This window comes from Ictidomys tridecemlineatus, unplaced genomic scaffold (assembly GCF_052094955.1).
Source record: "Ictidomys tridecemlineatus isolate mIctTri1 unplaced genomic scaffold, mIctTri1.hap1 Scaffold_729, whole genome shotgun sequence".
Taxonomy (NCBI): Eukaryota; Metazoa; Chordata; class Mammalia; order Rodentia; family Sciuridae; genus Ictidomys; species Ictidomys tridecemlineatus.
This window is the reverse complement of record NW_027525259.1, coordinates 175,192-197,982: the sequence shown is the minus strand read 5'-3', so window position 1 is coordinate 197,982 and position 22,791 is coordinate 175,192. Positions and strand designations below refer to the sequence as shown.

At 35.3% G+C, this 22,791-nt stretch overlaps 1 protein-coding gene across 5 annotated transcripts; it reads right to left on the bottom strand.

The window, feature by feature from the left end:
• Positions 1–1,138: 1,138 nt before the first annotated feature.
• Positions 1,139–22,454, bottom strand: LOC144374494 (uncharacterized). 5 transcript variants are annotated; one of them, XM_078037298.1, is made up of 5 exons: positions 22,240–22,449; positions 20,636–20,830; positions 5,361–5,491; positions 4,344–4,453; positions 1,139–3,318 (listed from the first exon to the last, which is right to left on the bottom strand). In XM_078037298.1, the coding sequence occupies exons 2-5, from the start codon at positions 20,778–20,780 to the stop codon at positions 3,288–3,290; spliced, it is 417 nt and encodes a 138-aa protein (XP_077893424.1). In that variant the 5' UTR covers positions 20,781–20,830; positions 22,240–22,449; the 3' UTR covers positions 1,139–3,287. The 5 variants fall into 5 exon arrangements, 3 of the variants coding, with proteins under 3 accessions (XP_077893424.1, XP_077893426.1, XP_077893425.1); XM_078037300.1 differs by lacking the exon at positions 22,240–22,449 and adding an exon at positions 22,098–22,207; XM_078037299.1 differs by lacking the exon at positions 22,240–22,449 and adding an exon at positions 21,831–21,942.
• Positions 22,455–22,791: the final 337 nt, after the last annotated feature.

The following is a 22,791-nucleotide window of genomic DNA, read 5'->3' as shown; positions in this document are numbered from 1 at the left end:
CCAATTGGTGCTTGGCACCCAATTGAGCAGGTCCCATAATAACCATCTCATTATTAATGGCTCTTAAATCTTGCAATAATCTCCATTTACCAAATTTCTTTTTAATGACAAAAATGGGAATATTATTTGGAGATATGGAAATTGTATATGTCCCTCCGCTAATTGTTGTTCGACCAGATCATGGGCTTCTTGTATCTTTTCTTTAGTCAGGGGCCACTGAGGAAACCATACTGGTCTTTCTGATTTCCAAGTAATTTTTATTGTCTCAGTGATCCCTTCTGAAAATCCAATCCATGTTTATTTATTTCTTGATCTATTTGAATTGGTGCTGCTATACCTTGTTCTTGTTCTACTAATCTTTTTTTCTTTCCTAAAACCTTGTCTAGCCCTAATAGTGGGCAAATTATGATTGATGTTATTTGTTAATGTCAAATCTAATTGATCTAGGACATCTTGTTTTATGAGGTTGAAAGTTCTGAATGTCTCTCAGTTGAAATGTTTCTGTCATTGTTGTCATGATTAGACTGGTGTTACATGTGTGGATGAGGAAGACTACAAAAGTAAAGCACTCTTCTCAGAACCTTATTGTGGGTGTTCACACTATAAAGATAATTACTCTTGATGCTAACTTTAGTCACCTGACTAAGGTAGTGATGGTGAGGTGTTCTAGAGTAAGGCTCTTCTGTTTTTCTCCTTTCCACCGTGTAGAGATAGCCCATATTTAAGGAGTACAGATTATGCTTTACTTTTTTGAGAAGAGATAATCTAACTTTGGAATTCTTATGCATAGATTTTTTTTTTTTTTGATGTACTTTCTGGAACAGTCCCGAAATTTATATTTCATTTTTTTAATTTATTTTTGTTTCAATTAGCTATACATCACAGTAGAATGCATTTATGCACTTTGATATATCATACATAGATGGGATATAATTTCTCATTTTTCTGAGTGCACATGTTGCAGAATCATATTGGTCATGTAGTCACATGTACACATACACTGATAATGTCTGTTTCATTCTACTACCTTTTACATTCTATTAATTATAATTATGTAAACTTCATTTTTTATACTTTGCTGGTATATAGGATATCTTATAATATAGTTTACAGAGGGAATCCTTAACTTTTAGGAACATTTTGAAAACCAAACAATTTATAAATATTTATTTATTTATTTTCTTATAGTTTATAAATCTGGTCCAGAAAATAAAATTCAACTACATGTGTGAAATGATACATTTGATTTATATCAGAAAGTGAGAAAATCAACACTGTAGCCTCATTAAAAAATACCAGTAAAGGCACATTTAAGCATCAATACCCCAAAACACTAAAGTTATGCTTTTATCCAAGCACTTCCCAAATTGTTAAATTTTTTTTTGAAAGTTAAATTATAATACAGGTTTTGAAGCCCATACCATAAGCATAAGACTACCATTTTAACTACACCAAGGCAGAATAACAGTATATCTTTCTACATCATTTTCTGTCCTCATCCCAAGTTCCAGGAGTCACTGCCTAGTATAAACTCTTTTTACTTCTCCAAGATCACCTCCTATCAATCTCACCCTATATATCGCTGGGTCAGATATACTGAACTCCACCAACCTATGGGGATTTCTCCCCTCTGTGACATTGCTTGCATGTCCATCTTTTTCTCTTTTTTAGGTCACCTCCACTCAGGCTTTTGGTCTCAGTTTAAATGTTACTTCCTCAGGAAAGTCATTCCAAGTCTTCCACTAAGTCATGTGCTCCTGATGTAGGTGCTAGAGTATCACCCTACATTCACTTCCCTATCACAGCATTTACCATACTGTATTATAATTACTTTTGTCCATCTCCTCATAAATGCCACTGTATCTTGGATTCATTTCATTTGCTATTTTTTATACCAGAGCTTAGAAAAGAATGCCTGGCATACTGAAGATGTTTAATATGTATATTCATATGAACAGTGTTTTAGAAGAAAGAATATTTCAAGGCATTCTTAAAGTGATCTAGGAAATATTTAACTTCATCTATGTTCATTACCAAAGAAGAAGGCTGTATGCCAAAGGCAACTATCTTATTCCTAAATTTACCCCAAGAATGGAAGCTCTCTAATTTCTTCCCAATTGCTGGTCAATGGAATAAAGTAAATAGGGGCTGGGGTTGTAACTCTGTGTAGAGCACTTGCTTAGCATGTATGAGGCACTGGGTTTGATTCTCAGCATCACATAAAATAAATAAATATAGGTATTTTTTCTGTCTACAACTAAAAACAAAAAAAAAGTTTTTAAAAATTCTATGATTCAGTTAAATTCTTAAATTAGTACATTTTAAAATATTTTATTTCATCTCTTTCTTGCAGGTAATTTCCTTGATTCTCACACCCTTAACTACCAGGTATAAAATGCTGATTTACAATTTTTTATCTCTAGGTTTCACTTTCCCCCTTATCCATAATATCCAAATTTCCAGTTATCAATAACATTTTTTTACCTGAATGTCCCACAAAGACACAAATTCCTTGAATTCTCCCCTTTCTTTTATCTTGTGTTCCCAATTTCAAATGATGACATCATCATAAAGTCATTGGAGCTTCACAGTCAAGTTATTTTACTGTAGCTATTTAAACATAGTACATGGACAAAGAGTATTGACATCACTGTGAACCTATCCAATGCTAAATCTCAGGCCTTGCCCTTCTGCATCTGCATCAGAACCTATCTTTTAATTCCCAGGCAATTAATATACACATAAAAATTTTAGAAACACTGGTCTGTAATTCCTTCTATCCCTACCCCTATACATCAACTCTGACACCAAGTCTACACAGCCAAATATAGAGGAACACCACAATGGCCTCTTAGCTGATCTCCTTCTTTAGTCCACTGGTTCTTGCTCAGAATATCAGAAGAGACACTCTTATGTACAGCTATAGTAAGATCACAAAGTTGACTGGCTAGAACTGTGTATAATACAGTTTGTTTTACCTATGTTGCATTCTAAAATATGGGGATGCTTACTTAACTGTTACATGGAAAAGCATTCAACAACAACAACAAAAAAATAAGAGTTTAAGAATCACTTTTCTTTTGTCTTCTTGTTATAATCATTCTCCACATTGTCCTCAAGTTTCTTTCAAAAGAACAAACCTGATCATGTTATATACCTAACATCTTTCAGTGGCTTATCCACATATCCTTTACTTCTATACCTCTGCCTTTCTGTTCATGCTTTTTTTATCCATTCCTCCTGGCAAAAATTTTTGTCCATTTTCTGAAGTCCGGCTGAAGGGTTCACTAGTGAAGAATCTTGCATATAACTGGACTCCTTTGGTAAAAAAAGAAAAAAAAAGAACTACTTCTCTCCCCTGCCTTCCTTTACATTTTGTTCATCACATGCTCATGGCACTTATGGAACAATATAAAGTGCCTCTGGATTTGTCTCTCTTCCCTAATGAACAAGAGTTTGTCTACAGAAATTCTCTATATTGGTCACAGAAAGATGATAAAGACTCAAAATATGTTTAAGAAATCAATTACCAATTATATTTGACATCATTAGAAACTATAGAGTTTATTGCTGGTAATGGGAACACATTTGTAAAGTAAAAATGAAGCTCTATGTACTCATAAGATACAATTATTTAGAAAATAAAATATCTCAAGCTATATGCATTAAGATACAGTGTAATTTCAAATATGCTTGAGGACCTAATTCCACTCACATAAACACAATTAACCTTAAAAGTTCACAAAAATATGGAGGCCCATACTGCTACATGTTAGAAAACATAAATGTACAGGAAACCCAGAGTAATTTTGTGATGGAGGAGGTAGAAGTCAAGTTTGTCAGTTGATTGTTTGTTTGTTTATTTATTTATTTATTTATTTATGGTGGTGCTGGGGATTGAACACAGACTTTGTGCATGTGAGGCAAGCACTATACCAACTGAGATATATCCCCAGACCTCAGTTGATTTTTTAAAATTACATATTTTGTCATAAAGACAACAGTAAATTTGAGAAGTATATCAATAGTCTTAAAAGTTAAAAGAAGCTCATTTTATGCATATTACTTTTCAAGTACAGTTAAAATTACAGTAAAAATAACATTGTGTACTAATTACAAAAATTTGCCAAACTCATACCTCCAATAATCATGTTATTTCAACAACCAACATGCTGTAGTTCATTAAAACATTCATCAAAATTCAATGATTTAGGACAACAGTCATCTAACAGTTAATGGGTGCCACAACCTACTGGAAGGTCTGACCATCCCAAACCTCAAGACCCACTTTCCAGTGGCAAGGACTGACTCATATGCCAATGCCCACAGTGCAGGGTGCTCACCAGTGCTGAGTTGGGGGGAATGCTCCCAGCTTCTCACTGCAGCTATGAAAGTGTGAAGATCTGACAGGAGACCAGTTGGTAATGGGTAAATACTTATGAGGTACCAGAGTCTGAAATCACACAAAATATTTAAAGAAAAGCAGTGATTAAAAATAGATAAAGCATGACAAACAAAAAAGTATGAATGGGCTCCTTTCCTTTAAAACTCTCAAGAACATGGAATTATTTTAAGTACTTTGAGAGAATGGAAATGGTAACTCAAGGTTGATTTAAAATGCATTTATTTGATTTCCCAGTTATGGGAAAAATTATGGAAATATTCCCACACTTTACTGTACTACTTGTTAACTACTAAAATACTCTCCTCACTTATGCACTGAACTTTTAAATTTTTATTTATAGTCAGACACAATATCTTTAATTCAGTTATTTATTTTTTTCTAATGTGGTGCAGATGATCTAACCCAGGGTCTCACACATGCAAGGTGAGTGCTCTACCACTGAGTCAAGACCCCAACCCTGGACTTTAATATTTTTACATAATTAAGTTTCAGGGAACTCTTCATGTATTTGGGATATCAATCTTTAATCATGCTTAATACATTGCCAGGCATAGTGATGCACACTTGTAATCCCAGCATCTCAGGAGAATAAAGCAGTAGGATTGCATGTTCAAAGCCAGCCTCAGCAAAAGTGATATACTAAGCAACTCAGTGAGACCCTGTCTCTAAATAAAATATAAAAATAGGGCTGGGGATGTGGCTCAGAGGTCAAATGTCAAGGATTCAATTCCTGGCATATCCCCAACACCCATCACCAAAAGAAAAGTAAAAATAAAAAAATTCAACTGAAAAAAAACATAAAAATAATTCCAAATCTAACTTGCTATGTGTATTTATTACTTAGAGCACTGCCATCTGTATTCATTAAAATATAGGCTAAAATGCTATAAAACAAGACCAAAAATACAATGACTAAAAATAAATAAATAAGTAGATAGATAGATAGTAAATTTACCTTTACAGAGAGTACAGGGGCATGCAAATGGTTCAGGGGAGGTAGACAGCTCATCTCTGCAAGGTCTTCCAATGCCAGGTCATCCAGTGGGCTCTTTATAGCTTTTCTTGTGGCACTTCTCTTGTCCCTAGCTCACCAACAATTCATGGGTAGGAAAGTGAATGGGTAAAAGAGTATGACAGAGAAACAGCTTTTGTAATACAAATGTGTTTAAGAGTAGCATCACACATCACCTTCACTCTCACCTCACTGCCCAAACTTAGAAACTGGTTTAGTGACTTTATCTAGCAATAAGAAACCTGAGATATAGTTTCTTTTTATATAGAGACTATATACGTAGCTAAATATCAGAGTTGCAAGTATGTCTTCTTCCCAGTATACAAGAGACATCTCCTTTCTCAAGAGTTAATTGAAAGTTCCACTCAATTACTGGAATTTGTTCAAAGTCTAGGATCTCTGGATGATGACAACCCACTTCAACAGGTACCATGTGGCTTCTTCCCTATTAGTGACCTATAACTAACAGATAACTAATCTTTGCTATATATTATCACCATCACGCCTAATATTCAATGGTCAAATACAATTAAGTGTTTATTCTGAAAAGAATTCTAAACACCTATTTTATCAATAATGAAATTCTGTTGGAAAAGAACTGCAAAGAATTCATGCTCCAAAATAAAATGTTTCTTGGTTAAATTAAGGTTCTGTTCCCTGAAAGAAATTTTTTTATCCATTTGATGGTGGGAGCCCTGTCTTGGCCTCTGGAAGATTTTTTCTTTTCCAAAATGTTTTCTGTCCATATATGAAGTGGACACAGAAGAGAATGTGCTTCAACAAGGAAGCAAAGATCTAATTGTATACTTCTTGCTGGTGTATATTTGGGACTAAGAGTTACTCAACTACTTAAGTGTCAAGCAACATCAAAACACCACAGGTTTTTGCAAGTCAAACTTTTTTGATTTTGGACAACAAAATCCTCTCAAAAACCTAATAGATGTATTTGTTTTCTGTCAGTGCCACAAGAAAGTAATCACAACTAAACATTTTGTTTGTCATGGATATTAAACTTGTCAACTCTGTTTTTTTTTTTCTGACACCAGTGGAAGATCTAACCCTCTCTCTCTTGATTTACAACTAAGTTCCTTGAAGTCATCTGATTCATACCAAGAGGATTTTTCACCCCAATGACATCAACGACTTGAGATGATCCTGATTACCTGAGTGATTTCAGACTCAGTCACTTACTTGCTTTGCTTTGGCCAGTAAAATATAAACAAATGTAATGTCACTTCCAAGAAGCTGGTTCTGCCATTTCTTTTTTCCTCTGTCACAAAAATGGCAATGTACCCCCCCACACACACACACATGGCAATATTTCTTCAGCTTAAATCTTGGGTGTGAGAGAGGACATAGAAGAGAGCCACAGCTAACATATCATGGGTAAAAAAAAAATAAGCATTTACTTTACAGGGAAATAAGACTATATTTCAAACTGTAGCTTTTATTTAATTCAACTGACTAGTTCAGGTAAAAAAGCAAATACTTAATTTGATTCTTGCCTGGGCTAGCTTCCACAGTTGAGCCAAAAAAATATAGCAGGAGGTTTTTGAGAATGAGTACTTTAATCATCACTGTTTGGCACACAGGAGCAATGTTTTTCAACCACCCTAATGCTCCACCTGACAGTTTAGACCACAAACAATGGAGAAAAAGAATATCCAATAGTTATAAACTACAGACACACTTTGAACTCTAAATACAAACTAACTTGCTTGTTCTTTGATGCCCTCTTATAGTAACTGCTAAAGAAACAAGCAGTAATCACTATATTAGCAATCTGATTCTAACTACTTCCCTGGAGGTATAGACAGGATAGAGAAATTGATGCCATATAAATATTATCAGAGGTGGCATTTTCACCAAATATTGTACCACTGTATAATTGAGTGTCACTGAATTTTTTTAGCTTATAATGTTTTTTATAAAGTATTTCAGCCAATGATTTAGCATGTATCACGCCTTTTAAATTTATTATTATAAAATACCCCACTTCAGGTACTCAATTTTGGTATTTTATAGAATATTGGTTAAATATTTTTAATGAAGTGATACCAAAATACATTGGCTCAAAGAAGAAAAAAATGTATTCTTTTTCATGAAACAACATGGAGCTACACAGGTGGCTGCTGGGAGAGCAAGCAGTACTGGTTTTCTCCACAAGGTTTTCTGGGGCTGATACCCTCATGAAAGGAATTCCATATAAGTTCAAGGCAGTTGCCATTAGAGTAAGTGGAAGGGAAAAGAAGATGGACGCAAAAAATCAAGGACAAGGACTTTTAAAAAGATAATTCAGAAGTTGCATATTTCACTGCTCTTCATATATAACTGGCCTAAACCTAACCACACCGCCAATACTAACATTAGAAGATGATGAAATCTAGATTGTCTAACCGATAGCCATGCTGCCATCTAAACCACAGGGATCTCATTCTAGAAATAAAGAAGGAGGAAGTGGATAATGGAGAAGTATTAGCTGTCTCTAATTAGAATTAGCCATACCCTCATACAATCCTTCCACAATAGTCATCAGAAAGCTTCTTTTTAAAAACATTTTTCAGATTAGGACACCTCTGTTGAAAATCCTCCTATTCACTTCGTGTAAAAACCAAAGTCCTCACCATGGCTTACAAGTCTTCCCATTTCTGTTCCTCCCATGATCTCTCTAACCTCATCCCTAATAAAAATCGTCCTCAACTTAAGTTGGTTACATCTCAAAACAATTATAATATAAAATAAAATTCAGGTATATGTTTATTATATGTGTTCTACCAAACCTCACAGCTTAGCAGCACAAAACAGAGTACCAGTCATTTATCTTCATGGTGGATTTATGATCTGGGATCTTCAGTTCCCTGCTATTGTTCAGCATGAAAAAAGAAGATCCTGCAGGCATGATGGCACTTGCCTGTAATCTCAGCTCCTTACAAAGCTGAGGCAGGAGGACTGTAAGTTGCAGGTCAAATTGTGTAGTTTTGCAAGAGCCTGTCTCAAAATAAAAAGATCTGGAAATGTAGCTCAGTGATAGCTAACCGCTGGATCTAATTTCTTTTACAAACAAATATTATGCTGCATATAACTAGTGTAACAAAAGATTAAATTCAAAATCTGAAATACTGTCCTACTGAATATATATTGCTTTCAAGATTAAAAAATCCTTGAATCAAACCATCACAAATGTAGCCATTTTAAATGTGGAGCCACCAATTCTCTTCCCATGAAATAAAACCAAATAGACTATATATGCTATAAGACAAATAAAAGACAGAATAATATATTTGAAACTGTAAATGATGAAAATTTTTAAATAAAATAAATGTCTAAGCATCATGGGGAAATTTTGATTAAACCGACTCTGTTGAAATTATGGACTTGTTTTTTTTTTTTCAACAAAGGACAATATGAAGTTAAAAGACAGAAAACACCAGAAGCATTTGTTTGAAACATCCAAAAAAGACAAAGGACTAATATTCAGTTTATGCAAAGTCCTCTTACAAAAACAGGAATTATAACTGAAAATTTGATAAAAACCAGAAAGTAGAATGATTTTTCCATGGGCTGGGCTTGTAGCTTATTGGTAGAGTTTATGTGTAAGGCACTGCGTTCAATTATCAGCAACACACATAAGTAAATAAAATAAAGTCCCATGGAAAACTAAAAATGAATATATTAAAAAAATGAGCATTACAAGAAAATTCAGTATGCCCAATTAAATTTGAAATTCAGATAGACACTGACTTTTGTTCAAGCATAAGTAGATACCCTATATTGCATGACACCTTTAAAAATATTATTTGTTATTTATCTGAAATTCACATTTATAATAGCAAATCCTCTATTTTTATTTCATAAATTTGGCAAGTGTAGGTAAAATCCACACAGCTAACAAGCGAATAAAGAGAAGTTCAGCTTTACCAGCAATCAAAGAATGCAAATTAAACAGAAAATGTCATTTTACCTATTAGCAAAGACTAGAAAACAAAGCTTTTATTGAAAAGTGTACAATGCTCGCTTTTTTCCCCCAATTAATTTAAAAAGACAGCCTACCACCTTACCTATGATCCTTTTTAAAATCAGTTAACTAGGCAATAAATGCTCAACTAGTCACTGGATATGTAAAGAGACACATTTGAAATCCATTACTTTATATCATAAATATCACAGAAATAAACAAATAACCACATTTGGGACAACAACAATTTTTTCCTTATAAAATACAGGTGCTAATTAAGTATAATTTTGTGAAGTTTAACTCTTAAGAATAAAACTCCTGAATACCATGTGGTAGAAAAACAATAGCTGTTTTGTATATATCAATTTTAATGTTGGGTTAAGATCAATGTAATTGGTGATCCTCATAGGTTAATAAATTTGGCTGGTAAACAAAAATAAGAGTCAGAATTTACATTTTTTCAAGAGATTTCATGTAAAATTATTTTATCAAAATCACAATTATAGCTTCATTACTAAATAATACCTATCTGGAAGTCACAAGGTATGACACAAAAACTGAGGTTAAGAAAAAAAGTACAGGCTTCATATAAAATAAATGCCCACTATTTTAAAAATTATTCTGAAATTATAAATATAGTACTTTAAATAAAATTTGAATATAACAAAGAAATTATATGAAAAACTCTCTTTGGCTTCTCTTACTTCCAAGATAACAAATGCCCCACTTTATCTTAAATCTATACAGGAAAAAAAATTAAATGAAGTCACAATATATCAATTTTAAAAACTGTTTTGTTACAATTCCAGCAGTCATAAATGGTAACATTTTATTTTATTCTGAAAAATATATTATAAATATTAAACAGCTGAATGAATTTATATACATAGTGCTATGATATAATAATTGTTGTAGTGTGATTCAAAGAAACTAAAATGATTCAGCATATCTTATCAAACAAAAGACATGATATAATCATCAAACCTTCTAAAATGTTAACAGGAATAATTGCTAGTTAACTTTCCTTCCAAAAATATTCTATTTTAAATATATCTCTAATAAAAAAACAAAAACTTTCAGATCCATAATTCATCATCTGTGAAGGTTAATCTTGGCAAATACATGATCAACCAGAATAATAGACATAAAAGTAACACAATCTTCACCATAATTTTTACAGAACTTCTACCAAAAAAAATACATTTCACTATATAAATGATTCTTGAAGCAGCCTGAGTCCCAAATATGAAATAATCCTGATTTTGGTAGATAACAAAATGTAGAATTTGTTACCTTTTTTTAAAAAGTTCAAAAGTAAAACCAGAACTCTATTATCACAATAGCTAACATGAATATGTGTAACATAAATAAAGAGAATAAAGAGTACCTATTCTTCAACTTCAAGAAAGAAAAAGATCATTCTTCTGCTCTTGCCCCAAGATGGAAAAAACTCAACTACAATTGTAATTTTAAATTTGCCATGACCAATCAATCTTGAAGGTCGACTCAACTTTTTATTCAGTGAAGAAAATCAACCAATCACCAACTTCCTGAATTTAGTAATGTCCTCAAAGTAAGTCAGTTTCTAAAATTTCAAGCTTAAAGTTAACCAATCCTTAAATTGTCTAACTTTTGAAAATCACCCAAACTTAAAACTCCATGCTTTTTCAAACTCCACATAAGAACATTTTTCGCCTTCTGGGAGAACAGTGATCTCAAAAAGCAGAGTTCTCCGTTGCTTAGAAAGCATGCAATTCAGCTTTATTTCAGCAATATTTAATGGTGATCTCCTCACTCATTATTCTAATAAATGAGTATTTAGATATTAGTATTTTTCCTCACTGAAGTAAGAAAAATATTTGTTACAATAATGCAACATAATGTCAAGTTTGGAATCTTCTTCATTTATAAAAAAGTACATTTTTTCATGTCCAACATATATGCACACTAGCAAAAGTCAGACTCCTTCTCTCCCTTCCTCTAAAATCCACAATATCATATTATCAATGGTCCAAATCCAGCCAATGAATGTACAATATAAAATATTTTAATATTCAACCACTAAAATTTATACAAAGAATTGAATAATATCAAAAATATTTTAAATACAGCTTAACTATTTAAGTTTATATTCTTTTTAACCTAATAAAATGATGATCTAGCTTGTTTCTGTAAAACCTGACACTCCAAATTCAAAATCCTATCTTGGATTTAATTGGACAAAGTAACAAACTCCTAAATTCCCCAATTAAGAAATAAAATAACTATCACCAGTTCCTATCACCTCATAAAAATGATATGCTCATTTAGCATAGAATAAACTCCAAATGTTTCACAAAGAAAATAAAAACTGTATTATTATAATTTACTCTGTTGTTAAGTCAGTTTGAGGTTTAGGTTACAATGAAAAGAAACAGCCTCAAACATGATGTAAACAATGACTACCCAATTTATTTCACTTGTCTATATGATCAAATTAGAAAATAAGATAAATGGGAAGCTTAACCCTTGCATAAATCTATCTGTATCAGAATGGCAACATAAATCCCAGCATGTTGGACACCTGCCTTAACTATGCTCAAAAAACAGCTGAGAGCTACACTTGGACTATTTTTGGATTAAGTGGTCTCAAAAAATATATTCTAAATAGCAAAAAGAGCTACCTTATGATAAAAAAAAAACTCAGTGAACTTTCAGTATTACAAACAGTATTACAAACATTCAATTTACCAACCAATTCAAGTGGCAAATTAACCTTTGTGTCAAAAGAAATATTAAGTAATGTAATCATAGATTTCGTGAATTTATACAAAACTTGACAATTTTATTTTTTGAAGAATTATAATTTAAGAAGCAACACAGCTCAAAGCAAACAGTAAAAATTACATTATGAGTGGCTGAGGTTATGGCTTGCGTAGAGCATTCGCCAAGAACATGTGGGGGGCCCTGGGTTCAATCCTCAGCACAACATAAAAATAAAATAAAGTTATTGTGTCCTACAACTAAAACAAAATATTTTTAAATTACATTATGAGTTTGGTGATCTTGAATATAGAGTGTAATTTCCCTAAATCAACTTTCTTATCTATAAAGTGCGAACAATTACTCAATTCAAGGGTTTTTAGGAAGATTAAATGAGTTAAAAATAATTGGTGACTTTAAAAATAACCCAGGCATTAAGACCTACCTCCAAATCTTAGTCTTCCTCATCACTAACTTGCCCCAACAATATGGAAAGTCCTTTGACCTATGTCTGTTTCATTATTCATCAAATAATGAAGATAATGTATTGCTATGTATTTTACGGGGGTTATATGACAATGGTATATGAAAACTAACGTATAAAAGGTCATTGAAATATATAGTCAAGTAACTCTAAGATAGCTAATTGTACAAAAAATAAAGAAAATTTATTCTAGCAAACCTGTTACAATGCAGGACTGTATAATGCCCAAATTAAATTAATTTTATAAGAAAAATTTCATAGTTCAAAAAACACAAAAGCTCTAGATCAATGCCAACCAAAAATATTTAAAGTTATTGTCACTAGTTTCAAGAACTATTTTCTGTGCAATTAATGAACCAAATTATCCCAGCTATACAACAAACTAAAAGCAACAAAACAAAACCTTTTATTCCAGTTCAGGAATTTGCCACTTAAAACGACCACCTCCATTGGGGAAAGCAGAAAGTATAAAGAGGATAGGAGAGAGACAGCCAAGAGAAAGACAGATTAAAAATAGAAAGAGAACACAGGAAGAGAAGATTTGGGGGAAAAAAGAAAAGGAGGAGAGTAGAGCAGAGCAGAACAGAACAGAATAATGGTTTTGATCTTGAATGTCCACCAAAGGTTCATGTACTAAAGGTTGGTTGCCAGCCTGTGGCCTTATTGGGAGGTGCTGGAACAAAGCCTAGTGGAAGAAAGTCTGTTCATTGTAGCATGCCCTTAAAAGTTTTATTGGCATCCCATCCCCTTCTTCCACTCCTTCTCTCTCACTCTCTGCTTCCCAGCCACTATGCACTCCCCATCATGATGTACTGTGCCACCACAGACCCAAAGCAATGGGCCAAGCAATCATGGACTGACCCACACCAAAATACTAGGCCAAAATAAATCTTTCCTAATTTTAATCTCAGATATGCTGTCCCAGTTATAGAGACATAACCCAAGAAGAAAGAGTGATGTGAGCAGAGTGGAAAGGACAGGAGAAGAAAGAAGGGAAGTAATAAATGAAGTGATAGGAGAGATTTATACAATTTCTCAACATCAGCAGCATTGAGCTTTTACAACATTTTTTTGTTGTTGTTAGGAGGTGGTCAGATGAATGGTAGAATGCTTCTGGCATAAACCCACTATATATCCCAAACACAGTTATGACAACCAACGTTGCAAAATATCACCAGAGTGGGTTGAAGCAGATAAAATTATCTTTTTACTAGTCTAAATTCATAGCATCAAATTCCAATATTTATCTCTCTACAGATTAGTGGTTCAGAATGGAACTTGACACTAGCAGCTTTGAAACAAAAGAACCAAATGAAAAACTGCTGCTTGTGGAATGGCAACAAAGACAACTATAGTTATAGTAGGTAGCTATGGATAAGCTACGTATTCCATCAACAGGAAAGGGATAACTTTTGCTTATGATTATCTTTTGGGGTGACAATTTGGTTTATCTGTCACTAAATCTTAGTCTCACCCACACTTACCAATTATTAGTCATTAGTTTTTATGTAAAAAAAATCTAAGAAACTATGAATTACAATTCATAATTTAAGTTTACATAAATTATTTAATTTATTATTACATTTACAGTGTTAAAAATACAAAAAAGTACTTAGTTAGCACTCCTAATCTCTATGAGCAAAAAGGTGATATGCAAAAACAAGGGTAACTAAAAGAAGTAGCATTTTATGAATTATATTTAAATGCCTGATATGCTCATCACTGGCTATATACATTGTTTTCTACAATAAAAAAAAGTCCATATATTTATATTTGCACTCTTGCAATAAAGGATCTTTAAAATTAGCTTGTTTAGGAAACTGAGGGCAGGTAGTTATTTTATAACTTATCCTTAGTGATTTGGGTCCTGGAAGGATCTCACAGGAAGCCTGGACTATTGTTGACATATGTTAGGCAGGCCCCTCCTTGTGTAATCTGTATAGTTTATGTTTTGGGCATTTTCTTTGAAAAATTTGATTTTCTCTTCTGAATCAAAAATAAGTGTATTTGTGTTAAATTTAGAATGTTTAGCTTTTCCATTTATCTTTCAAAATAATTTCCAGGCTGTGCTCAGATGTTGTGTAAAAGTTACCATCCAATACCATGTTTTCTAAGAAACCTTTTCTTCAAGGCACTGGCAATTATAATTTAAAAATAAAATAATATAACTAGTATTGGAAATCTTTGTGACAATGGGTCTCAAGAGCTAAATCAGATTTCTTTTAAGACAGAATTTTAAAAAAATACTGAGGGACTCATATCTGACAATTCTGATAAAACATAAAACCTCCCAATGCCCAAACTATTAGATACATCATTTAAACAGGATAGAAAAATTATAAAATGGAATTTCATTTCATTTTATTTCTCCAATACATATAAATAAACCATTTTAACCATCATGTTTGCTAGCAGAATCATGAAATAAAAACAACTTCTGCATTCAAGAGAAAAAATGTAAATGCTCTTTTTTTACCTAAGAGCCCAAATTATTCTTTGTTGTTTTCTACACCTGTATTTAAAAATCATTACCAAAGGCCAAGAGTCGATTGGTTTACCTGAATTGAATAGTCAGTAGGTTCTATTGTTGCTACATATAGCATGTGTGTCATTTAACAAGCCCAGAACTCAAAATGTTGGAGCTTTTCTAAAAAAAAAAAAAAAAAAAAAAAAAAAAAAAAAAAAAACATATTTAGGAATACTTGAGAATTCCAAAGTGACTCTGAAAGTCGAATCCTAAAATCTAGTAGACATTCATCCTAAGCATTTCATGGGTACTGAAGCATGTCTAGTATGCACACAAAATTACTTGCTCAAATTGACGTAAAACAGAGAACAATACTCAATACTTAATATTAACAGAAGTTGCATAATTAAGACTACCCTCCTTTTGTTGCTTATTTCACAATCTTTTAAATTTTCTCACAATAAAGAGACCCTCAAACCAATTTTTCTGATTTCAGTCATTGAAAAATTAAGACATTTCTTTCAAATCCATTATTAGTGAAGAATGTTTTGAAGGAAAATGTTTCCCACAGAACCTAATAAAATTTCTCATTGTTTTTCAAATTTAGAAACAACTAATGCCTGGAATTGATATTTTTTCAGACTAGCAAACAATACTAACAGGATTCATACATAGAATTTTCTGACATAAGCAGGAAAGTCTGCTAACATTCACAACATTCCTACCACTCTTCTTTCAATCAAAAAGATGGCTGAGAATTAGCAGTTATTTGTTGTCAGTACAAATATACATTTAAACTTTTATTTTTTGGCTAAAATTTTAAATAGTCAAATTTTATTCCACTTCCAGGGCTCAAATAAAAAAAATGAAAATTAAAATGGGCAACAAGGCCCATATGCCAAAGTTATTTTTAACCAGTAATTGTAACCTATTGCCAGTAATTATTTACATATATCTGCTTGTTTTATGAAATAAGCACTGGTAAGTTATATAGGAGAAAATTTGCAAGAATGGTACTTGCCAATGGGTTATCTTAAAGCTTCTGGAATAAATAAGCATTTAGAAAACATCAGCTCTTAAGCCTTTTTTTTAATCTGTAATTTGAGTTAACAAAACATTTTCTAATATTACTTTTCCACTGTTATATTCTGGAGAGTCTAGTTACATGTAACAAGGGTGATTTATTAAAAAAATAACTAAGTCACATGTAATGGAATGCTATATACTTGCTTTTAATATGATATGGAAACAGTTTAAAGCAGACAAAAAATCTGTCAAATCAAAGTAAATAAAGTTCATTTTATGTACCCCCAGCAGAAAACTGTAAAAACATCACAACCAAAAGATTACCCACTCTCCTCACCAGGCCAAAAAAAAAAAATCATCACAATTGTTTTATTGGTGAGCTTAACATTTCCCTAGGATTTAATTAGAAGTTGTAAAGAACTTAAAGCTTCAGCAGTAACTGTTGAAAGTGATACAGTACAAAGCTAAAGCCCGAAAGGGTTCAGATTGCCCACCCATCATTCACCACTCCTCACCCCACTAATATGTAAAAGCTCCTGATAATTTCTTTTTTTTTTCCTTTTGAAGTTTTTTTTTCTTTAAAAATGTATTTGCTGATTGTTTTTCTTGGTTGGCTAAAAATATTAATGCTAGTTTCAACAATAAATAAATTAATTAAATATTTTAATAGAAGGAAGAAATATGTAAAGCAAATATAAGGGAAAATTACTTAGGACACTTTTTTGGTTTTGAAGGGGAATGTGACACTTTGCAGTCTTGAAGTGCTACGTTATTGCTATTTGTTTGTTTTATCAAAATCTCAAATTTTGAGAATCACTGAAATATAGACATGGTCTGAATGAAAAAATATGGTGGAAAAAAAGCAAAAACAGAATAATGAAGGAAATTTAGCTAATATATAGTTCCACAGCATCATCTTTTCCATTTTGAAAATAAGTCTTTACAGGTGTGTTTCCTATCTTGATTTCTGCTCAACAATGTTTATTATGTTCTGAATTCAACAGTAATTGATGTGTGCTGAAGGCTCATTTGTTTCTTACTAAATGTAATTAATTCATTTTTGTCCTCTTAAATTTGAAAGACCTGCTACCCATGGGAGGTGCTAAATCTTCATAGAATTCTGGATTCTGTGTTTAATGTCTGTCTATCAAGGGGACAAGGGAACAATGTGCTTTAATGCACATATTTTCTCTATCCATGTGTAAGAAGCTAAAACTTTAATTTTGTTAATAAAACTTACAATTGAGTAAAAATAAACACTGATTTTAGTGACATTTGAAGCACTGTATTTAGTTTTGCTTGACGTACCATAGCTCCTTAATGCTGCTTTGTTTCTATAGAGTTATATTTTTAAATATTTGTGAATTAGAGGGACTCATTTACTGAAAGAGTAGCAGAAGAGTCCAAATGGGATGTTAAAAACAAAGCAAAATTGGAAAAGAAAACATTCCTTAATTTTAAATTGGTTTATAATTCATTTGCTGATTATATTTTAAAAATTGATAATCTTTTAAACATTTATTTGAAAGGAAAGCAAAAACTGCAACTTTATCAGTAAATTCTTCACTAATATATAAGAAAATATGAACTTCAAAATCATCACTACATTCTTGAATTTTCAAAATTACAATGTTTTGTCATTTTACCTTGTGTTTTTATTGTTATATTATTGAGAATTGATTATTTTTATTGTAGAATTTCTTGAAGAACAGTTGAATTTCCATAAAGGTGATTAGTATGTTTTGAAAAAAAGTTAAAAATTATTTTCATGTGGAAAATATTGGAACCCTGGTGTTCTACCCTAACTCTAGGGCAACAGTTAGCTTTCTGTGTTTCTAGTAGTCTCTTTTCCTATCTGTTGAATTCCACAAGCCCACCACAGACTTTGAGCAAAGCTCCTGTTGGAGCTATTCTGACAAGGGTGTCGATGTCCTGGAAGCCCATGAGCATGGGATAGTAACGCCATCTGTGCCCAGGGGCCAGTGATGGGAGCATGGAGCCAAGTACAGGGAGGGGCACAAAGGATGAACCACCTCTATCCTGCTGTGAAGGCAGAGCCAGAGGAGAGCGCCTGGGCCAGCTTGCCTGACCTCCTGAACTCAGGTATGAACTCAGCAGGTCTTCACTCCACCATAATGTGCCTGCTGTAGGAAAACTGAGTTTTTACAGATTCTTGCACTCTCCTAGTTTTCTTTTGGCTCCTGGCCGCTGCCAGTCCTGTGGCCGTGTTTGCTGTGGGCATTTAAATCTTGGAAGATCAGGGGAGCTGCTGGACATGGTGAAGGCATTCATGCTTTTCAGAGCGGGAGCCTGCTGTTCGGGGAGAGAGGCACCAAGGTTTGGGAAGGCCAGGCCTCACCCAGCAGGTCAGGGTCATCACTTTTCCCCACAGAGGCTGAGAGAGCCTGTGAGCCAGGGGAACATGCAAATGGACATGGCTTTTAAGCATTTCTGGTGAAGGGATTTAGATTTATAATCCTTTCCCCTCCGTCCTTCAAGTGGAAATGTGAAGTCTGGGATGTATTCTAAATTTAACACAAATACACTTATTTTTGATTCAGAAGAGAAAATCAAATTTTTCAAAGAAAATGCCAAAAACATAAACTTTACAGATTACACAAGGAGGGGGCTGCCTAACATATGTCAACAATAGATGTGAAGTTTATATTTTCATCTTTTTATTAAAATTCCAGAGGGCTGGTGAAAAAGTTTGATCAAACTTCTTCTTTAAGTCAATTGTATAGAATTTTAAACTTATTATATAATTAACGTGAATGTGAAAATGTGTATGTCTTAATAAACTCACTTTGAAAAAAAACAAATCCCCTCAAGTTCCCATTTTGACTCCATGAAATAGAATTTTTGAGTCTGTCACATACCCTATAAACTTATTTTTAATTTCTTTATGTTTAAATCACAACCCAGCCTGGGATCTTCTTCCAATACCTCTCTCTGTAGACTTTAATGGGGAATCAAAATGTAAAGCAAAAATGTGATTTGAATTGCAAATTTCCAAACTAAGTATCACAAGCTTAGTATCAAATGGTAGATTTGGAGTTAAGATATAATAACCTCATAAATGGCATATTTACTATCACCATTATTATTCAAAATTGATTTGAAAACTTGTGTTAATACAGAAGAAAAAAATATGAATGAAAATAAGGAATGTTTTCTTTTCCAGTAAATGAGTTACTTTCAGTACTAGAAAACCATGGGCAATTTACATTATTTTCAGATGCTATAATACCTAGAATGCCCAAGAAACAATATTAAAACACGTTTTTAAATAATAGAATTAGGTGAAATGGAAAAATGTAAAATAATTATACAAGTATCAATGGACTTTCTCTGTACTAGCTGCAGCTTTGTTGAATAGCCAAAGGACTGTATATGTCACAGCGACTCATAATAGCTAAACTTTCTTATTAACATCACAAGAAAGCTGAGGATTATTATTGAAGAAAACTCCTACAAGGGTCTGTCACATTCTCACATGTCTTGCTAGATATAATAAATATGCAAGAATCTGATCTTTTCCTACCCATCATTTTATCAGGGTTGTTTTTAAAGTGAGAAACCTTGATAGATGAGTTAATTTCTACTTCTGAAGAAATTAACTCATCTTGCTCACTGCATGTGACAAAATAATGGGATTTCAAGCCCAGAGCACTTTTCCTATAATGTAGCCCAGTGTTTATCCAGGCATATATCTATACCCATTCACATCACCACTGCAGGAATGGAGATTTAGGAAACTGATCCAAATGTGCTGATATCTTGATTGCTGCTTTTTCTGTACAGAACTGAGCTGGTGCTTCACCATGTTCTTGAATCCCCAAAACTGTGAGCTAAATAAACTTCTTTTCTTCATAAGTAGCATGCCTCCAGTATTTCATTATGGTGCCAAAATGTTGACTAATCACTAAAGTATATAGAACAAGCATGGATATATATAATCTTCTTACCAAGTAGGGAAGAGGTAATGGCCAATAATAAAGTCAAACATTCGAATGATAAACAGATATAAATGGAAAACCAATTTTTATTTTTTTATATTTTTGGTAAAAAACAAAATTTATGACGAAATCTCCCACTAAAAGGCAAGCTCTAAAATGACTGAGAAGCACCAACCCAGCATCCAGCTTCAGAACCAGTTGTGTTGACAGATGATCAGGACTGGGGGCACAGAGAATGTATGGACAGTGTTTCGTATAGGGCCTGGAACCCAAGTCTGTGCAGGGTTGAGGGGTGTTGCTGGACAGGCAGTTCAGAGGGCAGGATCTTTATCACACATAGTTGTTGATGGACCTTTATTTTATTTATTTATTTATACACAGTGCTGAGAATTGAACCCAGTGCCTTATGCATGCTAGGTAAGTGCTCCACCACTAAGCTACAACCCCAGGCCCTTCACAGAGTCTTTTAAATTTGAAAACTATGAAGTATTTCTGCAGTATTGTTCTTGATGTAAAAATAAAAGCATCTAATTGCTTGGAAGACAACCTGACAATGTTACCTTTTAGCACTAGTGGATAACTTACCAGTGGTTGTGCTAGAGAGTTTGGTTCTCTTCTTCTGATGGGTGGCAGAAGGTTGTTTCTTCATGATCTTCAGACTCTGGAGCAGCAGGGTCTTGCTGGTTCGCATCTGAACTGCCACTGCTGGTGTTGGGGCTGTCATCATCATCAGACATTTGCTTATCACTGGCCATCTTCATGAAGTTGTCACTTGGAAAACTGTTTTAAAGAGAAAAGGGAAGAAATGTTAATCTAAGAAATCAATCAACAGCTTTTCCTTATCTTAATATCATTCCCAAATTGTATCTTTATAAAAAGGCTTCAAAAGTGTTCACATTTATTGTATGAAAATGTTACTGGGGATAGGATGAGTCTTACAATGCCAGCTCTCAGGGATTGTCCGAAATCACCCACTCACATTTTTTTCCATTCCTTGGATAATCTATCAATTGTCTACTTTCTCAGAAGACATGAAAAAGATTTGTCGGGGAACTTAAGGCAAGGAGTATTAACAACATATGACACACTGTAAATAATAGGTTTTTATGAAAAATGTTAAAAAGTCACTACAGGTCTAAATATTCACAGACTGACATGGGTCAGAGCTACCAAATTCCCTTTCCCAGAGGAAAACATTCCCTGTTAACCGCTCATATGCTTATTTAAGGTGAACATCCCTCTTCTATGCATGTAAAACCTTTAAAAACAACACTGGGAAATTTAAAACTCAACTAACAAGCTGCCTTAGCCTTTTCCAGGGCCAGCAGTGAAGATTCATCCAGCTGCCACCATGGGAAAAGCAGAATCCAAACTACACTTTCGGCAAAGCTCCCCACATCACCAAGGTTCCTTGCTCAATCTTTACATCATGGGGAACATTTTATCCAAAATCAACGAAAAGAAGGGTAAAAGCCCAAGGAAAAACAACAAAGCCCCAAGAACTGCAACAAATGTCTGTGCCCTCATAGGCGAGCCGCTGCCGGTGTCCACGCAGCTGCACGGTCCTTTGTGGGGAAGGCCGCCCACGGACAGTTCGCTACCCCAGCCGCCAAGTAATAGGAGCAGCCAAAAGGCCCCGCAGCTCACGGACACCGGTGGCGTGGATGCCTGGCGTGAACGTAGCTGCCGCTGCCGATGCTACCTCCCTACCTTGCTGCCTGAAGGAAGCTGCCGCCGCCCCTACTGCCCCCCACGTGGACCCCAGCCCCCCACCCCTTACCGCGCAGCGAGAATGAAGCTGCCGCTGCCACTGCCTCGCTGCCACTGCCTCGGCTGAAGCTCACGCGGACAGCATTCCCGCTGCCATACTTCCCGGCAGGAATGAAGCTGCCGCAGCCCCACCGCTGCCGCCCCCGGCCGCCGCCCCCCACCCCACCCCCACCGCCCCCCCACCCCACCCCCGCCGCCCCCCCCACCCCACCCAAGCCGCCGCCCCCCCCGCCGCCCCACCCCCACCGCCCATGCAGACCCCAGCCTGGTGCCTTACCTTGCCGCCTGAAGGAAGCCAACGCGGCTCCCCTCCACTGCCCCCACGGGGACTCCAGCCCAGCTTACACCGCTGTGGGAAGGAAGCTGCCGCTGCCACTCCAGGGCTGCCCCCCACACAGACCCCAGCCCCTACGCCTTACCTCACGGCCAGAAAATGAAGCTGCCACTGCCGCCACCGCCGGCTGAAGCCCACGCGGACACCATCCCCGCTGCCCTACTTCCTGGCTGGAACGAAGCTGCAGCCGCCGCTATCACAGCCCTAGCTGCCCCCAAAGCGGCAGGAAGGAGGCGGCGGCAGGAAGGAGGCGGCGGCAGGAAGGAGGCGGCGGCAGGAAGGAGGCGGCGGCAGGAAGGAGGCGGCGGCAGGAAGGAGGCGGCGGCAGGAAGGAGGCGGCGGCAGGAAGGAGGCGGCGGCAGGAAGGAGGCGGCGGCAGGAAGGAGGCCAAGGCCGCCACCCCCGCGCCGACCCCCTCCTTACCTCGCGGCAGAAACAAAGCTGCTGCTGCCACCAAGGCTGATGCCCACAGGAGCCCAGACCCGCTGCCTTACCTGGAGGAAGAATGAAGCTGCCACTGCCCAGGCCCCAGCCTCCAGCCTTACCTCGCGGCCTGAAGGAAGCCACCGCCGCCCCCCTCCACTGCCCCCATGCAGACTCCGGCCCTGCTTACATTGCGGTGGGAAGGAAGCTGGTG

Excerpts from the sequence above, each read along its gene's own strand:
- LOC144374494 (XM_078037298.1), bottom strand. The coding sequence starts at position 20,780 with ATGATGATGACAGCCCCAACACCAGCAGTGGCAGTTCAGATGCGAACC. Across the intron at positions 4,454-5,360 it reads CCCCTGTACTCTCTGTAAAG|ACTCTGGTACCTCATAAGTA; the intron begins GTAAATTTACTA and ends GTGTGATTTCAG. Across the intron at positions 3,319-4,343 it reads TTCCCCCCAACTCAGCACTG|GAGTCCAGTTATATGCAAGA; the intron begins GTGAGCACCCTG and ends TTTTTACCAAAG.